Source organism: Parasteatoda tepidariorum, chromosome 6 (assembly GCF_982258835.1).
Source record: "Parasteatoda tepidariorum strain Cologne lab strain chromosome 6, Ptep-v5.0, whole genome shotgun sequence".
Lineage (NCBI taxonomy): Eukaryota > Metazoa > Arthropoda > Arachnida > Araneae > Theridiidae > Parasteatoda > Parasteatoda tepidariorum.
Window position 1 is genome coordinate 97,752,983 of NC_141760.1, and position 20,080 is coordinate 97,773,062.

Below are 20,080 nucleotides of genomic sequence, written 5' to 3' on the forward strand. Positions count from 1 at the left end.
TTTGATTCCTTTTAGTTATTCAAGCAAAGAGCTTGAAACATTCATAAAAGCAACTCCATTGCCTGCTCACATCATTGCTCAACCAAAACTGTTATAAATTTCCAGATGAATGGGATAGGGGCCGCTTCGCGGCCCAGGTGCCCAATAAAATCAAAACACTAGGACTAGTGGTAAGCTCGAGGTAGCACACAAACTTGTATCACATAAGTGCTTTGTCTTTTACAGAGGATCCTAGGGGAGACCTCACTGCAGCGATGTTTTCATTTCAATTCAGGACTTCTACTTTTTATATCAACATTGAACTCTGAATATTAAACTTTCAATCTATGTCATATTTAAACATGTGTCAGTTTAAATATTGAAATTTAATTAGTGAAATATGTGTCAATATTTATATAAGTCAACTCATGTCTACATTACTACGTCAAGTTAGATTCGATGAATCAGATATTCTTTCAATTGTTATATTTATTCAAGCAAAGTGCTTGTTTTCCTATACTATCTACCACACAGACTGCTAAATTCAAAATGTTTTTACTATAAATTTTTTGTAAATTTCTAGATGTATGGGATAGGGGTCGCTATGCGGCTCAGGTGGCCAATTATCTATCTATATATATATTTCTCTTACACGGCGATAAAAAAAAAGCCTCATTACAACTCCCCGAATGGCAACGATAGAAAATAGACCAATGATTACCGCTAAAAATGTCACATGCCAAATCTAGCTAAGATGGCTCAACATATAGCGCTTTTAAAAACGGAAACTGAAATAACCAGGGAGAGCATAAGCTAGGCAGAAGTCTTTGTCGATAGATCTCTATTTTGGTTTTTTGTCGAAAGCGTTTTTTTTTTTCACGAATTTATGTATTACGAATTTATTTGACAATTTTTGATTTATATCACGAATTTATTTGCTTTACTAGAATTTATTTGTTTATGCAGGTTTTTCCATTGCAATTGGGTATACTATAGCCTACGTCACAGGTTGTGTTGTTCCTACTAAATTTAACCCATGAACGGCATTTTCTGCGAGCCTAACTTCAAGCCACAAATAAACAAACGAAGTGTTCAATCGTTTAAATAGCTACTCGCCAGATTTTATTGCATTATAAAGAAAAGTTATTGAAACTAAATACAACTAAATAAACAACAACAACTAAAACAAATAACAACAACTACTAATAACAATAACTAAATAAACAACAACTAAATTCCATCCGTTTAGCATTGCGTCATATGTTGTTCCTACTAAATTGAAGTAGTCGTGTTTTTTTCATATTATACCCAATTCACTTATTTAAATTTTTAATAGACTCAATTATAGCCGAAATTTTAATCTTTTTAAAGAGATATCAGTTTTAGAAATTTTATCTTAAGATTTTATACTATAGCACATTTCTAATAGATTTAGCGAATTACATGTCATTTATTTGAATTCAAATTTATTTTAAGGACTCAGTACTTACTAAAAAGATGTAATTTTTTTTAGAAAAAAAAGTTGTTATATGGATTTGAATGATTGTTTTGAATTCTTAGAATTTTGTGCATTTGCAATGTACCTAAGTTAGTAGCGAACGATGCGAGCTTGGTTTGCGGAGCAAACCATATAACATTGCGTAGCAATTTTCGGGGGTTGGCGAGCGTTAGCGAGCAGGGGGCGCAGCCCACTAGTATTATATAAAACGCTAATACGTACGTATGCATCAATAAAACCGATGATATTTCTTTTCTCGCGTTGGCAACAGTTTTCATTTTTAATTGATAGGCTTCGGCGCGCAAGAGCACGTAATGAGCATCATATGGCTAATCTATATTATATAAAACACTAATACGTTTTAATAGATAGGTTTCGGCGCGCAAGAGCACGTAGAGAGCATCATATCGGGTGAATTCTCGCATAAATTATCTAAAAAATTCTCACAAAATTATCTTCATCGAAGCCGATGCTTTACATCCGGCGTTCAGTACTATTTCATGTTGTTTTACAACACATGGTCTTAGCCCTCTGGTGGGAAAGACTTTAAAACAAAACCTACAACAGTTACTTTTCTCAACAACTGAAATTTAGAATAGTATGATTAAGAAAAATATGCGAACTGTTTTCAATTTTAAATTAATATTGAAATGCACAGGCTTAGAATTTTCTACAGTGAAAAGTTTTCGGAACTTCAGTATTCAAAAAGTATACAAAAGCTAGACATTAAGAACGTATCCAATGAGCGAGCATCGGAGTGCGAAGCAATCCGAAATGAACTGCGAAAGCTGTTTCGGGGTTGGCAAGCGCCAGCGAGCAGGGGGCGAAGCCTCCTAGTTGTAAATAAAGTAAGTAAGTAAGTGGCAAGCTTAAGGAAGAACTCCTATATAATTTTTCTTTAAGTTCTGTAAGTAAAATGATCAGAATAAATTGATTCTATTTCAGATAAATAAAAAATGTATTTGACAATAACTACCAATAAAAGTTTTATAAAGGAAAGGACGGGATAAATGTTATTTCATCTGATTGGAACTACCAGCAAAATTTCTGAAAATTTTTATAAAGGTAAAGAGGCCACGGTAAGAGGGCGGGCTGGTTGGTGAAGAACGACCCATTTTTTGTAGTTCTGTTAGTAAAATGATTGGATTGAAATTGACTCTCTAATCAAAATAAATAAAAAATTCTTTGACCGCAACTACCAATAAAAATTTCGAAATGTTTTTAAGGAAAAGGGCCGCAAGGCCTCAGACACCCAGTTTCACTACAATGAAGAGTATTTAATCTGAATGAAACTACCAATAAAAATTTCTAAATATTTTTAAAAAGGGGAAAAAACCCCGATTCATTTTTCTTGTGTGTTATAAGTGAAATGATTGGAGTAAATCAATCAATTCTTCAATCAAGATTAGATCCACTTCAGATAAATAAAAAAAATTTCTTCGATAGTAACTACCAATAAAAATTTCTGAACATTTTTATAAAGGGTAGAACCCAATAAATGGTATTTCGTCTGATACTCCTTTACTTCATTTGTATTCCACAACCTCATCAGGTACCAGCCACCCCATAGACTGCTGAACTCAAACTGTTCTTTATTATAACTTTTCGGTAACATTACATGACGTATGGGATATGAGCTTTCTGCACAGCCCAGATGCCCAATTTTTATAAATAAAGTAAGTAACAACCTCAACGAAGCACCATGAAGATGAAGCTAAAGATGAAAGGGAAAAAGGCCGCAAGTCGCCTCAGGTGCCCAGATGTTTTATGCAATTTAACTTAAAGGTATTTCATCTGAATAAAACTACCAGTAAAAAATTTCTAAATATTTTCTATAAAGGTAAAAAAAAACTAGAGGGGCGGGTGGTGTGGTTGGTCAGTGAAGAATATTCTACTACTATTCTTGTCTGAAATCTTTGTAATTCTTATAAATAAAAGGATTAGTCAATCTTCAAACGAAATTATTTCAGATAAATAAAAAATTCAAATGACGGAAACTACCAGGTAAAATTTCAAAATATTTTGATTAAGGTAAAGAGCCCTGTAAGGGTGGGTTGAATGGTTGGTGGTGAACAATTCGTGCCCTTTATTTCTTGTCTGAATCTCTGCAATTCTATAAGTAAGAGGATTGGAATAAAATGATTTTTTAAATCAACATTAGTTCTATTTCAGTTAAATAAAAAATTCATTTGACAGTATTTACCAGTAAAAATTTCTAAATATTTAAATAAAAGAGCCAAGCAAGGTTTGGATGATTGCATAGCTGACAACTTTTACATTTGCTAAAATATTTTTCTTATTGGTAGTCGAAAAGCAGTGTAAAGCATTGATTAGTTAACAATTTTATTAGCATTTTCAGGCTTAATTTTTTAGAGTTCTCATGCATGTATTTTAAGCTGTGGTTAAAATAATTTTAAATAAAATTTTTAAAATTAACTACCTCTAGAAAAATAGCAATGTAGTTCGTAAAAGTTGGCAGGTATGATTGCCTATATTCTATATGCTTTGTACCATCCATATAGTCCTCTCCTACTGCCCAACCATGAAGTCTTATCTGCTCCAATGAATCAGTGAAAGTACTAAGTACTAAGGGCTAGTACTAAGTAACAACAGGAATCCGTTTGCATGCTAAAATCAGCGTGATTCTATACATAAAAAATGGCCCTCAGAATTTTAAAGAAAAGTAGCTGAGACTGTTTAAAACAATCTACTGGAATTAAGAATATCATGCAACTTCATGTTTATTTGCCAGTTTTTTCCTTAAATTTTACACATTTTATTATGAACTTGATCACACTATTATTAATTATAATTTAATTAATTTTAATATTTTTTATGTTGACAAAAAAATGATAAAAGTGTCAAATTAATAAAACAGTAAGTTACAGAAAAAATATATTTATTAGAAATAGATGTGCAAAAACATATACATATTTACAATAACAAAAATATATACAAGACATTTCGTATTATATTGATCTAGATATTTACACTGAATACATATTTAACTCATTTCTAAATATTTACTAATTTAATTTACATACATAGAACATACACAATTTTCATAGAAAATTAAAGGATAAGATATTAAACGATAACCTATGTACAGAATTTTTGTATAATAAATTATTATTTTGTACAGGTCAAGTTATGCGTAACAGCCTAACTTTACTACTCTCTCCAATTTTGAATTAAGTTAGATAATTTCATTTGTATACTTTACCTATTAAATTTTTTCAATCATTACGTTTCAGTGTTGAAAAGCTACATTATTACATCACAAAATACAATATGCTATGATTTCAAAGCTTAAAAGGAAAAATTTTGTTAATTAAGCGAAATTTACAAATATTTATAACAAAATTGAGGTGAAACAGCTAATGAGCTAACAAAATTAAGTTAGGTGGCTGTGAGTGATTCAAAACCTATTTATTGCAAATTTTTACTTTAGTGTTAGGTGCCCGAATTCTCACGTATTCTGTCTCTACTGTTCAAACAAAAAGAAATTAAAGCAAAATGAATTTACTTTCAGTATATCACAAAATAGAATCAACTTCAATAACCATACCAGACAATTACAATTTATCATACAGTAGAGATGTAAAAAACGAAAATTGATAACTGCGACCATAAGAAATTAAAAAGAATTTGAAATTTTCTCATTAACATTTTTTCTCTCAAATAAAAAAGAAACAAAATCTGAAAATAATATATATTTTGTGGTTTATCTTGTTCTCAATTGAACATTAAAACAACTAATTACATTTGTTAAAAAATATTCAATTTAATAATTTTCTTTCCTGAACAACTATTCTTACCAGAGAAAGGTAAAGGCACTTCGATTAAGTTCCTTAAAAAAATTGCTTAGAGCAACACTTTGTTTAGGGATACGTTTGGTCATTCTCAGATTTTTACATTGGTGTATGGTGTAATCTAATCACATGTGACTTTCAATAAAGACACTGGTGAAATATAATTGAAGTTAAGTTGTCTTTTTTTCATTTTGAAATTATTAAATAACATTAAATTGCATCATTTTCAGTTTTTTAAAATTTATTTGACAACATAGAAGGAACTGTGTGTTGGCTGAAGATATATGGGTGGGCTAAATACAGAACTCCAACTTAAAATTTAGCAACTCAATGTAATTATTGTAGTAACTAAGTGAATTCAAAAAATCTTTATATCTTATGATGTCTTCTCATAAATAAACAAGAACAATACTAACAAACAAAACAAGAAAAAAATTTGGATACATACTATGTTTAGATTATAAGCAGTTTACAAATTCACTTATTTCGAACAGAAGATAGTTTGTATACAATGGAGCATTTGCTAAAACAGCTATAATGTTTTTTTTTACCAATATAACCTAACATCAAATAATTTCATTCATATAATAAAATATTTATAATGTTAATAATATATTTAGTTAATGATCATTTTTTAATATAAATAAATATAGTATTAAGATAAATAAATTTTGATTTCAAAGTAGTTAAGAGCTTTTATTTATTTTATAACACAAATTAAAAAAAAAATTTAATTGAGCTATTATCATGAAGGACTGGGGTTTGATTCTCAGTCTTAGACAAACTAGCTTCACATCAATGAGTATACGGGAAATAAAAGTGGTATGGTGCACAATGTCAAAAGATTGCAGACGCTTAACCTCCATGACCCTTTTGGTACATATAGGCTGTGACGGGAATATTCCACTTTCTTCAACACCAAATCTGAAAGTCTTATTTCAGAATTTTATTAAAAAAAGATCTTTCGCATGTAGATGAAATACTCTAAATGTGAGATAATTTATTTTGAAAGAAAAATATTAAACAAGTATATTGCAATGTCAGCAGCATGCGTAAATTTACCATAAATTTCCGTGTCTTTAAAATCATATCCATAATTTTAGTCAATTCAATAACAATAAGTTCAGATGATTCTTCAAATTCAGCTTGAGTCTGTTGTTGATATAGTTCTTGAACTTTATATGCACTTAAAGAAGCCCTAAAATAACAACATATAAGTATGTTTTCAAATGCTGTTAAGCAGTAAAATAAAAATATTGCTAAGTAGTAAGAATAAATTAAATAATAAAAAAATTAAGTTCAAAAGGGAGGGAAAAAAATAGTACGTGGAGTCCCTCCGCGCGGAAGAAGTGAAACTTCGTAATGTGGAAATGAAAATAGGAAGGGGTAGAAATTGATTTTTAGTGAAATCATATTGTTTCTTTAAGACAAACTTTATTAACAATGTTTACAATTCACAATTGATCGCATCTTTTAATTATCATTTTCGAGTGGAGAAATATCCAAATCTATAACATTCACAATGAGATTATGATAACTAAAGTAAGATACGAAATGTTTGAGTTCTATTTTTTCAATATTTCTTGCAAAAACTGCATCAATGGTAGTTACCCCTTTGGTTGTTGGATCATTCCTACCATTTACCATTTCCAATCTAAATGTGTCTTTAAGGAAGGTTAATAATGTTTCAGCTTCAGGTAACAAGAAATTCCCATTAAAATCTCCTGCAAGGATCACAGGCCGCTCACAATAATCAATTTCTTCACCAGTAACGTCTGCCAGAGCTTGTGAACATGCAGTGGATAGTGGCAATAAATATTTTGCAATAAATAATTTAATATCCCTCATGGCTGCATTTGGTGAAATATAAATGGCAATTAGAAAAGAAAAAACCTAACAATCAATTGATATTCACAAGAGATGTACCTTGACATAACCTTAAATCCGTCGCATTGTTTTCACTCATTTTTTACAATTGTTATCTACTAAGTTTGAAAATAAAAAATACTACCCTATTAAATTATATGTGTATCAAATCAAACAAAAATATTTATAGAAAAACAATACTTTTATGACTTTTATTATTTTTATGCTAGTGAGAACCAAAACAATATGGAAATGAATGAGGGAAAACTGGATCCTACCACGTGATTTCCCGGCCAATAAAAATGTAGCGTTAAACACAACCTTGTTGGAAGTCGCATAAGAAGTATCACTTCAAAAAATTTAAATAATCGAAAAATAAATCTTGTAATCTTTTTCTTTAACTAAAGTACAATTACTCATTTAATCTAGATAAAAAAAAATTTATTCTATTCTGCAAGGAAAAACTTATCAAAATTCGATTTTCATGCGCTGCTGTTATGAAATTAAGAAAAAGTAGAGCTTAGGTAAAATTTAAGACAGAAATTTAAAGGAAACCTTCATTAGCCAAAGTAATATTTTGTAAAATTAAACTTTTAATAACAATTATTAATCGAAATAAAATTAGTAGTTTAAAAAATAATTTTAGACAAAGAAAAAGAAAAAAAGTATTTCATTACACATTTGGTCTGAATAAATTTTTTAAAACTCCATTTTTTTTATTGCAAGTGCAATTATTTAAGCTTATATTAATGTTGTAAATTATGTAGCAGAATTTTTTAAATAAGAAACTGTCACAAAATATCACAAAAATTACTCATATCACAAAAATTCTCATGCACAAGAAGAAAAAAAAATCGATGACTAGTCTTACCGATTTTAATAATTTCAGCAATTAATGACACAAAATTTAATTTTTAATTTTAACTTCTATAATCTCATTAAATAGTATAAGAACATATGAGACCAAAGATTTCAAGTTAACATTAATTTTGAAACATCAAGTTTTTGAATTTATTATTTAATTTTTTTTCTTAGCAGTTATACTGGAAATAATAAAACAAGTAAACATATTTGTAGAAAAAATTATTTTAACACTATCAAAATATAGAAATCAATCGAATTTCATAGAAACCAAGAGTTTAAATAAATATGATTGATATTTTCAAAAAATTATCGTTGGATATAAAAAAGGGCCACAAAAAAATATATCTCGATATTTAAAAATAAACAAATAAAAGATATAGAAATTTATAGACTGGATCAATTTTTGAAACAATGTTTTGGTTCTTATATTACAATAATGAAGAAAAAGAGAAAAATCGTTTATACATTTTTTAAAAATATTTTAGGGGTATGACAATATTAAATTATGATTATTATTTTTATTTAATTACCTATTATTCTTCTGCAGTTCTCTTCAACATTAATGATAATAACATAATATTATTTATTAAATGTTCATGTTAAAAGTCAAATTCTTGTATCAGGCCTGTACAGTAGTCAGGTGATTGATAAAAATCCTTAATGATGGGGTCAGAATAATATGACACATACAAAAATTTTTCCACATTTTTATGTATAATTACCACAAAATATGTTTGTAAATAAAAATTAGCTTTTTAGATCATAAAAAAAGAAAAAAAATTCATTTAATTTGGGGAAGACAGAATGAGTATCATACAAATGCAATTGCATAGCAATAAGGGTTTTCACTCGAAACTAAATAATAATGTTTTTTGACTAAAAAATGATTAATTTTATAAAATAAGATGCACCAATTTAACTTAGTATTTTACAAATAGATTAAATTACCTAAAATATATTTAAGCATTTGCTTTGTGAGAAACCAACTTCTAGATTTAGGAATTTGTGTAAAATATTTTGAGATAAATGTTTCTTTTCAAACTTTAGTGAGAGAAATAATAATAATAATAAAGAAGAATAAGTACAGAGAATAAATTTTAAAAAAATTTATTCAAAATGTCTGCCTAAACCTTGAATTTATTAAAAAAAGTTGTAGGATAATATTAACCTATCGATAATACAACCATAAGTAAGATGATAAGAAAAGTCATAGGTAATAATTGTAATTTAGAATTTATTTATTTATTTTAATAAGTTAATATAGATTTTTCTTTTAATTTTGACTCACCAAAAGAATACCAATTTAAACAAAGGTATTGGACAACAAAGCAAAATTTTAAGAGAGTCTTTTTCTAAGAGCAGTTTTGGTCAAAAACCCAATTTCACCACAGGCAATAAATATATTCGGATATAGTGTTATAGTAAAATACATATATAGTGGAATATAATTGTCAATTCTGCAAACTTTTAAAATACTTATTTAGAAATAATGTCATTTCTGTAAAAAGTGTGGTTAAGAAAAAAATATTAGTACTGTTTTATTTATCTTTTGATGGTTTTGCCCCCCCCCCCTCATTTTTTTTTAAACAATAATTTAATCTTAGTCAATACAATGATTAAAGGAAGAAAAATACTTTACAGTTTTTAAATTTTTCCCTTCAAAAAATAGGAAATACAGTGGCAGAACTAACTCTAAAGAAATCAGATAACTAAAAGAAAGTTTCATGGTTATTTTTTATACTTCTCCAAAGGAAGAAAGTCCTCTGCCCACCCAACCGGAATTACATTCTCCTTTAGAAAACAAAATAATAAACCTTTATCATAGGTAGCTTTAATCAACCAAATTTTTAATCTATCTATCTGAAATTGAACTTGTCCAGCTTGATTTACGAATAAATTTATTCTTATCACTTTCTACAAATTTATGAATGTTTATATTTGGTTTTATAGTATAGATTATTTAATAAATAAAAAGAATTGTCATAAATTGTTTGAAAAACTTTTGTTTAGTTCAGTATACAAAGCCGATTTGCCGAAAACATCTTTATAGGGGATCTCATTAGTAAAAGGCGAGTTTTAGTAGAATGAATCTATAAAGTGAGGTACAGTATTACTTAAATTAATTTTAAAATTGAATCATTTCTTTAAAATATAGAAAAACTTGAAATAATAAAGATAAGACGAGGCAATCTAATAAAAAAAGAAAATCATTCTTACTGCACACAATATTTATTGAATTTCGTAAAAAACAAATATTTGGTATCAAAACTAAATGATTTTGCATAGTGAAACATAACAATTAAAATTATTTATATCAAATTAAAGTTATCAAAAGATATATAAAAAAAAATAGCTGCGAAATTAAACACCTGATATTTTCTGAACGAGACAGAAAAAAACTAGAATTAAATCATCCTCATGGACAATATTTTTGATATATTTTATTTATTCAATTTAACAATATTTGTTGGATATAAAAATATTTTTATCTCCATTGGCACTGCATCACACAAATTTAAATCATTCTAAAACATAAGGTCTTTATAAACACATAGACACGATTTTTAAAATCTTATGCTCATAAAAGTTTTGATCATATTCAAATTTCTTTTATAAGAACAATATTTGATAAAATTTTATAGTTTTTTTTAAAAAAAATTTACATGCAGCTAACTTTTCGTGTAATTTTTAGGAGTGTAGATACAAGATATTCTGCTTGGAATTTACCTGATTTGTTTTTTGCGTAGGTACCTTAAACACTATTTTCTAAATTTTGTTTTAATTAAAGGTAGAGTGCATTTTCATAAATAAAATTAATAAAATGCATACTTGTAGAAGAGAGAAATTTAAAAGTAATTTAAGTGATTTTCATGAAATATTTGTTATCTATTATTTCTTGAAATTTTGTTATTCTTCATTTCAGACTAGTATAGATCAAATTTTTAAAAAAGAATAAGATGACTTTTCTAATTCTAAAAATATATAAAACAATTTAAATAATCATTTTTAAGAATATATAATTGCATAATTCTATAAAATTAATAAAAAATTAAACAATTGTACATATGCTAGAATAATACTTATAATAAAGATTCTCTGAATTATTTTGATGGTCTGACATACTATCGTACCCCATGTTCTGAGTAACACAAAAGATCACAATAATTTTTCTCTTTATCATATAAATTTTCGTCATTAAATCCAAATTTCTTAAGATTCTTTTAATTTTCTTTGAGAAAAAAAAATTTTTTGATTATGAAGTTGAAAATTACTTATGAAGTTGAAAAATAAATAAATAAAAGTAATACTATGATAACATTAAAAATAAATGATTTTGAATGAAGTAGAAAAAAAAATATACATAAGAAAAAAAAAAGGAGAAAAAAAAATAGATCTAAGCCAGATATTCCAGGTGAAATTTGACATTAAATTAAAACGAAAAAATTTCTGTTATTACCTTACAATAAATTCTGGCAATATTCTTCTCCAAGTATCTGGATTGTAATCAATTCCAAGAAACATCGGTGGGGAGAGGGATTCTAATGAGATCTCTGATTTCTTTCAAAACTGAATCAAATACTTCTTTACATATTCTAGATGGTTCTTGATTTGTTTCACTAGTCATGACCTAAAAGCCACAAAAATTTACACTATTAAAATAAAAAATACGATTATAACTTTAAATAGGTAAAATTTTTTTACATAAATCTAAATAATATGCCAATAGTGATACCTCGCTATATTATTTCTTACTTCAGCTAGATAAAATTGCTGTTAGCCATAAAAGTGATATCTTTGTCTGTTTGGATTTAATTACATAGCTTTTAAACATTTTTCATTAAAGTTTCAAAAGTGCTTTAAACTATTACAGAAAATACAACTTCATCATATAAAAATTTTAAGTTGCCTTTATATGACAAAATTTTTATCACCTCAAGAATATTAAGTTGCATTTTGTTCAGAGAATGTTTTTCTTTTGATGCACTAATTTAACTCTGTATTTTTACAAATGGATTGAATTATCTAAAATGTATTTAGCATCTGTTTTGTAAGAAACTAAATTTGAGATTTAGGATTTTCGGTTTTATGTTTTGAGGTAAATTTTTCTATCAAAAGTTAATCAGAGAAATAAAAAAAAGTGAAAATACAGAGGATATTATAGAAAAATTGTAGTATAATATAAATCCTGCTTCCTACAACTCCAAGCAGGATGATATGAAAAAACATTGGTCAACAACAAGAAAAATCATTGGTCAACAATCACTGTCAATAAGTTGAAATAAATAATGCGGACGCCTTTTAAATAAAATCAATCAAATGAACTACAAGTTCTACAGATGAATGGCAATAAAAATATAACACTTTAATCTTTTAATAACCAATAATTTAGCATCAAAACAAATTCTCAAAACAAAATATAATCCAAACTTAAACAAAAAAACAGCAACAATTATATTTGGTTGCCACGCAACCTAAAGTGAAATTTTAAAACAAATAAATCCAAAGTAATTAAGGTGGCACTTCTGTTAAATATACATACGTTAATGACTTAAAATCTTAAACAGTAATAATTGTAGTTTACAATTTTTTTTATTTTAATAAGTTAAGATAGATTTTTCTTGCTGCAACAAAATGCTGAAAAATATTAATAATAACTATGTATGATCATTTAATAAAAAAAGTCCAAATAACTTCACATAAAATTCTTAATAAAAGTTGGCAATTCCATGGATAATAAAACAAAATGGAGGGATTTCATACTTCAAATTAAATTGACATATTCTGTTATTTTTTAGTTAAAAGTACAAATAAAACTAAACTGGGAGAATTCTCTGTATTTTTCTGTTTTTTCCCATCTTTTTTTCTTTGAAAATGGTCTGGAAAATAAAATTTTTCTAAAACAAGAATTTATGAATTTGAATGCCAAATTTTAAATAAAAATTCATAAAATAATTTGCTTCCTTCGTTAAAGTATCATTTTTTATAATAATGGCAAGTGTCCTTCTTTATTAATATTTAATATTAACTAATCATAAAAATGAAATAGATGCAGGTTTCATGTACAGATATATATGATAAACTCAGTTTGAACTTATTAAAACCATTAATGAAATATGCAAAGAAACATGCACTGTTGAGTCTTTATTTAACTAAACTTAGTTGTATCAGTAAATCCTGAGATAAAAGCTCGACGTCTGTCACAAGGAACAAGATATTCACTCTAAATTAAATAAAAAAACACTTAAATGGTTACTGAAATTTTATTTAAAAAAAATAGTAATCACAATAATAAATCAAAAACTGTAGTAATTCATATGATAAATATATGTTAAAATTATAAGAATGCTAATTACTGCCATCTTATTTTGCAAAACAAACTTTCATTGCGTTGAAATTACTTACATGTTAAAAATATTATGAATAAAGTCTTCTATAATTATGCACGTTCACAAATGTAAAGTTTTAATGATCATAAATTAAAAGGGTAAATCTAAAAAAGTTTTAACTAAATTATTTCAAAGAATAAGGATATAAAATTATTTTAGCTGTGACAAAATTTTATGGACAGAGTGTCTTAAATTAGACTGACAGTTTTTAAAAAGAAATATCAGGAAAACGCTTAAGATTTAAAAAAGAATGTTTGCAGCAAATTTATGCGTCAGGGCATAAATTTTTTCTCCTAGAGATTCTGTTTTAAATTTATAAGTTTTTCAACATATTGCCCTATAAGTCTCCTATATCAGGATTCTGATTCCTCTCCCACACATTTGATTGACCCCTGACCCGAGGGTCAAAAGGTGAGGGACACGGGAAGTGTCGTTCCCCTAAAGTGGGAGTGGAGTCAGGTGAAGCGAAGGACTTTTTTTTGGTGAGAAGTTTTTTTTAGTTTAGACTGGATGTGGAGAGAGTATGGATGCAGAAGGTAGCAGCGGTGCTTCGGAATTTTCATGTTATTCAGCATATGTATAATTTTGGTATTTAATTTTGAGCATTAATAATTGAGAGCACTAAAATAAATATATATATATTATGAAAAGTCCTTGTCATCATTCAGAGTGATCTAAGCAAACAAACCGAAATAAAACTACCTCACAAAGGATGGATGTCACATCCTAAATGCGTAAATTGATTTTTAAAAAAAAAAAATGAAAATCACATTACAATATTTTTTAAATGTACAGAATCAGCTACTATCAAAAGTCATAATTTGAGAACAAAATCATTATATATTAAAACGAAACAGTAGAGGGGACAAACAGCCACTTACTTTAGCAGAAAAACTAACATCAAGAAATTAAGATTTCTGGGAGAAAAATTTATGTCTTATCAGACATATTTGCTGCAAGAATTGCTTCCCTATTTTATTTTTAAATGTTTCACTCCAATAAATTTTTGAAAACTGTCAGTCTAATTTAAGATACCAAATAACACATTTGTGTAATAAAACCTAGTCCTAAACATTAAGAAAAAAAATTTAAGATACCCACTCAATAAAGATTTTCAAAAAATTTGCATATGAAAATCAAAATTTTTTTCCATTTTGATTGAGAAACAAAGTTGAGTTTTAGTACATTCATTTGGAAACAACTTACAGAAGTTATAGATTTCAAATAATTATAACAATAACAGAATTATAACAATATTCTGGGTTAACACTCATGTTTGGGAAGGGGTGAGAGATTTTAAAAAAAAAAAAAAAAGAAGAAGTTTATATGGCATAGTAGGCTTTACTCTGCCAACGTAATTTTTTGTGAATCCAATATATTTTTTTGTACTGAATCATTGTACCAGATATAAATTTCAAAAGCCTTTAATTTTTTCATGTGTGATAAAAATATTTTACAATGACTAAAGAAAACAGCAATAGATTATCAAGCTTAAAAGAAAATAATAATATTATAACATAATAAAAGATTCAGAATGAAAAAGAGAAAATAGATATGTGTAAAAAAACATAAGGTTTAAACAAGCCATTCCTGGAAAAAATTGACATTAAATTAAAAAATTTTTGTTACTACCTAACAATAAATTTTAGGGATGATCTCCTCCAAGTAAGATTGTAATCAATGCCAAGAAGTATTGGTTGGGATAGGCATTCTAATGGGATATTCATTTCATCTCTGATTTCTTTCAAAACTGTTTCAAACACTTCTTCACATGTTCTAGATGTTTCACAGTATTTGATGTCCTCATTTGCTTCACTAGTTATGACCTAAAAGTTATAAGCATATACATTATAGAAGAAAAAAGTAATATAACTGTAAATAGATAAATTTTTGTACACAAATCTAAATTATAAGTCAAAAGTAACACCTGATCCGATTTGATCTTACTTCAGACAGATAAAACTGCTTTCTAGTGGGAGAAAAAAGGACAGCAAAGTGCATTGACAGTTCTTTGTCTATTTTGATTCAATTACATGGCATAATATTAAAAGTTATTTTTCATCAAAAGTTTGAGGTACCTTAGTATATCAACCATTTTTTCCAAATCTGAAAATAAATTTTAATTTGGTTCAAATTTAAATATTTTTTTATTTCTTGCATACATTAAGTTTTATTTGCATTTTGTCTATTTCTTGATGATCAATTACTATGCAAAAATAAATTCGGAAGATACTAAAATGACTTAGGCTCAGTGTAGGCAAAAATGGTTGATGGAATAATACATAAGTGCTGAAATCAAGTATTTTTAAAAATATTATAGAAAATACTTTTTCAGCTTATAAAAATTTTAAGTTGCTAAGTTTTTATGTGAAGAAAATCTTTTATTACCTTAAGAAGATAATACGATTTTTTCCCTTCGTTTGTGATCTATTTCTAAAAAGCTCTAAAGCTTCTATAACTTTTTAAAAATTTAAGAACTTAAAATTTTTAAAATTAATTTTATACTACTGATATATTTAAAACATAAATTTGAAAACAAACTAAATGAAACTGGAAATTTTGATTCAAAATTAACATTTCATCAGGAAAAAAAAATAGTCATAAAATTTCCTACTAAAAAAACTTTTTAAAATTTAATGATTTAGAAAGGTAGAGGTTCTAAATATGAATTTTAAGATTGAAAAAACTTGGGAACAAGATAAACACAAAGATAGTATGAGACAAATACAGGAACTCAAACCTGAAATCATCATTATTTTAAACTTTTAGTGTGTTGATTTTTTTAACTTATAGATAAATATTCCTAAATATAGATGAATATAAAGTAGAAAATAATGGGACTCTGGAAATCATTGGAAAAAAAAAAACCTTTTTGTAACAAAATAATGTCTTGAATTATATTTAATGACTTAGGGTGACCTGGGGTAATTCCTGATCAAAAAATGCAAACATCTATTTTGTGAAAAAACTATTCAAGATAGAATTTTAATATTTACTGGAAGTTTGAGGCTATATGAGATGAGTCCTATGTTATCTTCTTTTGTTTGAAAATCTAACTAGAATTTAAAAGATTTTAAATTTTTAGTGATCAGGAATTATCCTTTCTCTTGATCATTTCTAGGGTAATTCCTGATCACTTCTGGGGTAATTACTGATCACCAGTTTTTATAGTAAAGGAGCTGCGTAAAAATAATTATACAATGGTAATTAACAAATAAGGCATCAAGATCAAACAAATAAATCAAAAATATATGTTTAAGGAGCTAATAAAACAATTTATTTAAAAAGCAAGAATAAAGATTAACACTTTAAATTTTCCAAAAATCTTTGCATCATGTGATACATTTTAGGCAAGCAGCCAACTCATTCTCATGTTCTGCTGAAACATAAGAAAGAGTTCACACATGGGTTTCTTTAGATGGATTTTGTAACTTCATTAAGTGAGAGTGTAAAGTTAAGTAAGGTATGTCAACAGCTCTGGCAGCAGCTCTCACATTGAAATTTTCATTTTCAATTATTAAAAAAAATTCACTAATTTTGCTTTCTAGAGGTTTAGTTTCCTTTTTAGGCTTATAATTTCTCATCATATTTATATTCGGCTAATTTATAAACTTAAAAATTATTCTAACAATGTACACACATAAAATTAAGATTGAGGCAAGGTAAGACAAACCAGAAATGGTGCAAATCAGAACACATTTGTCTTGTATACAGTTAAAAACAAATTTCATGATTACAGTTAAAATATATTTTATAGTTGTTCCACTTAATAAATATGAACTGTTATTTAAGAAATACAATCAGCTATTTATTAGCTATATTTAATACTATTTATAAAAAGAAATGACAATGATCAGGAATTACCCCAGTGATCAATAATTACCCCATCTGTAGAGGGCAACATTTGATTTAGTTTCCCATAATCAATTATAATGTTTACAGTAAATGTGAAACAATTAAACAAAAGATTACACTATTTTCATACCAAAGAAAAAGAAAGTAACTCAAAATATTTATTAAGAGAAGGAGGGGGATCTTTGCAGAAATGTGCATATTTTGAAACTTATCTTTGAAAAGGAAAATACAGAAAGCAGTTTAAAATATACTTATTTTGTTAGATTAAACAAAAAACTATTTTTAAGTAAATGTAGTTATACTTTAGTAAAGTGTACAAGCATTCTTGTCCATGTCTCAAATTTTTAAAAAAATAATTTTTTTCAAATAAAACTTAGGTGATCATTATTTACCCCAGAAACAGAGTGATCGTGAATTACCCCGGATCACCCTATAAAGGTAAATATTCTAAATATGGGTCTGAGACTAAAAAGCTTTGGAATCAATAATCATGAAGATAGTATGCTAAATATAGAAGAATTCAAATCAAAAATATTTAACCCATTAATTTGTATTTAATATGAGATAAAGAAAAAAAATATTTCACATGAATTCCTTAAGATGAAAAGCTTTGAATAGATTAACAAACAAAGTTTGTGTTAAAAATATTCAGGCTCAAACAAAAAATCAATAATATAAAACATGTTGAATATTATTTAACAATTCATGACAATGAAATATTAAAAATATCAATTTTCCGACTAAAACTCAAAACATAATGGTCATGAATATAAAATATATTGGAAAAAAAAATAGATGTTAATGTACTGGAATACCAAAAAAGCATAACTTCATTAAAATTTGGTATAAGGTCAAATGAGTCCAACTATGACATCAAACCAGCATGTAAAAGAATTGAATAAGGTTTCTGGAGGATCTGATCATAAATCAAGATCAGTTTCAGGATGTATCAACTGAGTACTCTGTATCTATATCAACTCTGTATCAACTGAGAGTCAAAAATAAATCAAATTTTTACTTTTTTGGGGGGTTAATTATGATCACTAAATTAAGAGTCTTTAACTAAATAACTTAAGAGGGTTTATAATTTTTCTACATTCTTAAATAATGAAATTATTCACTTGTATCCTTAAAATATTTAACTCAATTTTTCTTTAAAAAAATGGTTGCAATTACTCCTACTAACCTTGAAGAATTTCAGGAGTGCACAAATGGGGTACACCTAATATACCATTATAGGCATACAACAGTACCTATAATGATATATCAGGTCTCTCCTATAGTAGATTAAGCATCACTGGTGCACACATTCCATTATGCAATGTAGTAAACAAAATTCTAATAATTTTAAAGGTATTTATTTTCAAATTAAGGTAATACTTTGATCTTTAAAAATATCAAAATAAATATATTTATAAAAAAACAATTCTGTAAAAAAAGCAGCACTATATACATCGGGCTCAGGATGACTGCCATGTCTATCAATCATCAGAGACAATCATTCATTTCTCTGCACAAATCATATCAATCATTTCTGCACTATCTCTTTCTCAAGAAAATTGCATAATTATTGGTTTCAATTAATAAACTTTCAACACCAAGTGGGTCAGCCATGTATGCCTGACGATTCTAGTAAATTTTCATACCATCGCAATAAAGTTCGTCAGCACATGGAGCACAATTTGTTCCAATGAAATCTTTGAAATATGTTACATCTATTTGGGATGTTAAATTAGGCAAGCACGAGTTAATAATATCTTTAAGAATAGTGTCATGAAGTCTGAATTTTGTGTCATTAAATAAGTAAGAACAATTCTTCAGTTTATTATTCCAGACCTCATTCACGTGTGTACAATATAAAGGATGAAATTTCATATTGTAATTTTCACGAAATTTGATTTGAATATAAGACACGAAAAAGCCACTATCTCGAGTGCAAAGAGTAAGAATACTTCTTAAGGCATCCATAACATTAATAATTTTTTTAATCATCATTCTAAGGAAATTTATAATAGAAGTATTTAAGATACACAAAACAAAGACTGACCGGTCACATTAAATTCGAAAAACAAAAACAACGAAAATTATCATTGATAGATTCCAACTATCTATTTCTGCTGCTTTTAAGGACAAAAGCACTTTAGCTGAGTTGAGATGTTATTGAATTAAGGCTTATTTCCATGAACGCAAAAATGTATTTGCACAACTATTTACTGCAGCTGTAAATACTGTATCTGTACATACTGTACAGATACAGTACTGTACAGATATAGTACTGTACATATATAGTACTGTACAGATACAGCACTGTATCTGTACATACTGTACAGATACAGTACTGTCTGTATCTGTACACACTCGTGCTGGTCGGATAGTTTCACGAAAGCACAAGTCTAAGAAAACGAAAATATGTGTTTTAAATTAAACAATTCATTTAGCTTAAAAATAAGAAAACAAAGTATTATTTTTTTATGCTTATTTTCGAATTTTCACAAAATAATATATTACAAAATGATTTGTTGTAGTTCATTTACGTCGCCCTAGAACTGCACAATGGGCTATTGGCGATGGTCTGGGAAACATCCCCGAGGATGATCCGAAGACACGCCATCACAATTTTGATCCCCTGTTATTGTACTTCTCACAAAGTACTGACATCGTGATACTGATATTTTTATTTATATGAAGTATCAGTAGTTTAATATTCCTGAAATTAAAGCATTGTGTTCGTTATTTATTTTCAGATTAAAAATTGTTGCATATCGCTTGCTTTTTTAAATAAAATTTTTAAAAAATTCTGAAGTTTTTCTTTTGATAAA

At 27.2% G+C, this 20,080-nt stretch overlaps 1 protein-coding gene across 4 annotated transcripts; it reads right to left on the reverse strand.

Annotated features, from left to right (window-relative positions):
* Window positions 1-4,359: 4,359 nt before the first annotated feature.
* Window positions 4,360-19,392, reverse strand: LOC147808227 (uridine diphosphate glucose pyrophosphatase NUDT22-like). Of its 4 annotated transcripts, none has more exons than XM_087166226.1 (4): window positions 19,309-19,392; window positions 15,039-15,232; window positions 11,477-11,647; window positions 4,360-6,487 (listed from the first exon to the last, which is right to left on the reverse strand). In XM_087166226.1, the coding sequence occupies exons 3-4, from the start codon at window positions 11,539-11,541 to the stop codon at window positions 6,274-6,276; spliced, it is 279 nt and encodes a 92-aa protein (XP_087022352.1). In that variant the 5' UTR covers window positions 11,542-11,647; window positions 15,039-15,232; window positions 19,309-19,392; the 3' UTR covers window positions 4,360-6,273. The 4 variants fall into 4 exon arrangements, with proteins under 4 accessions (XP_087022352.1, XP_087022354.1, XP_087022353.1 ...); XM_087166228.1 differs by lacking the exon at window positions 19,309-19,392 and adding an exon at window positions 18,908-19,302; XM_087166227.1 differs by lacking the exon at window positions 19,309-19,392 and adding an exon at window positions 18,715-19,302.
* Between the last annotated feature and the right edge of the window lie 688 nt (window positions 19,393-20,080).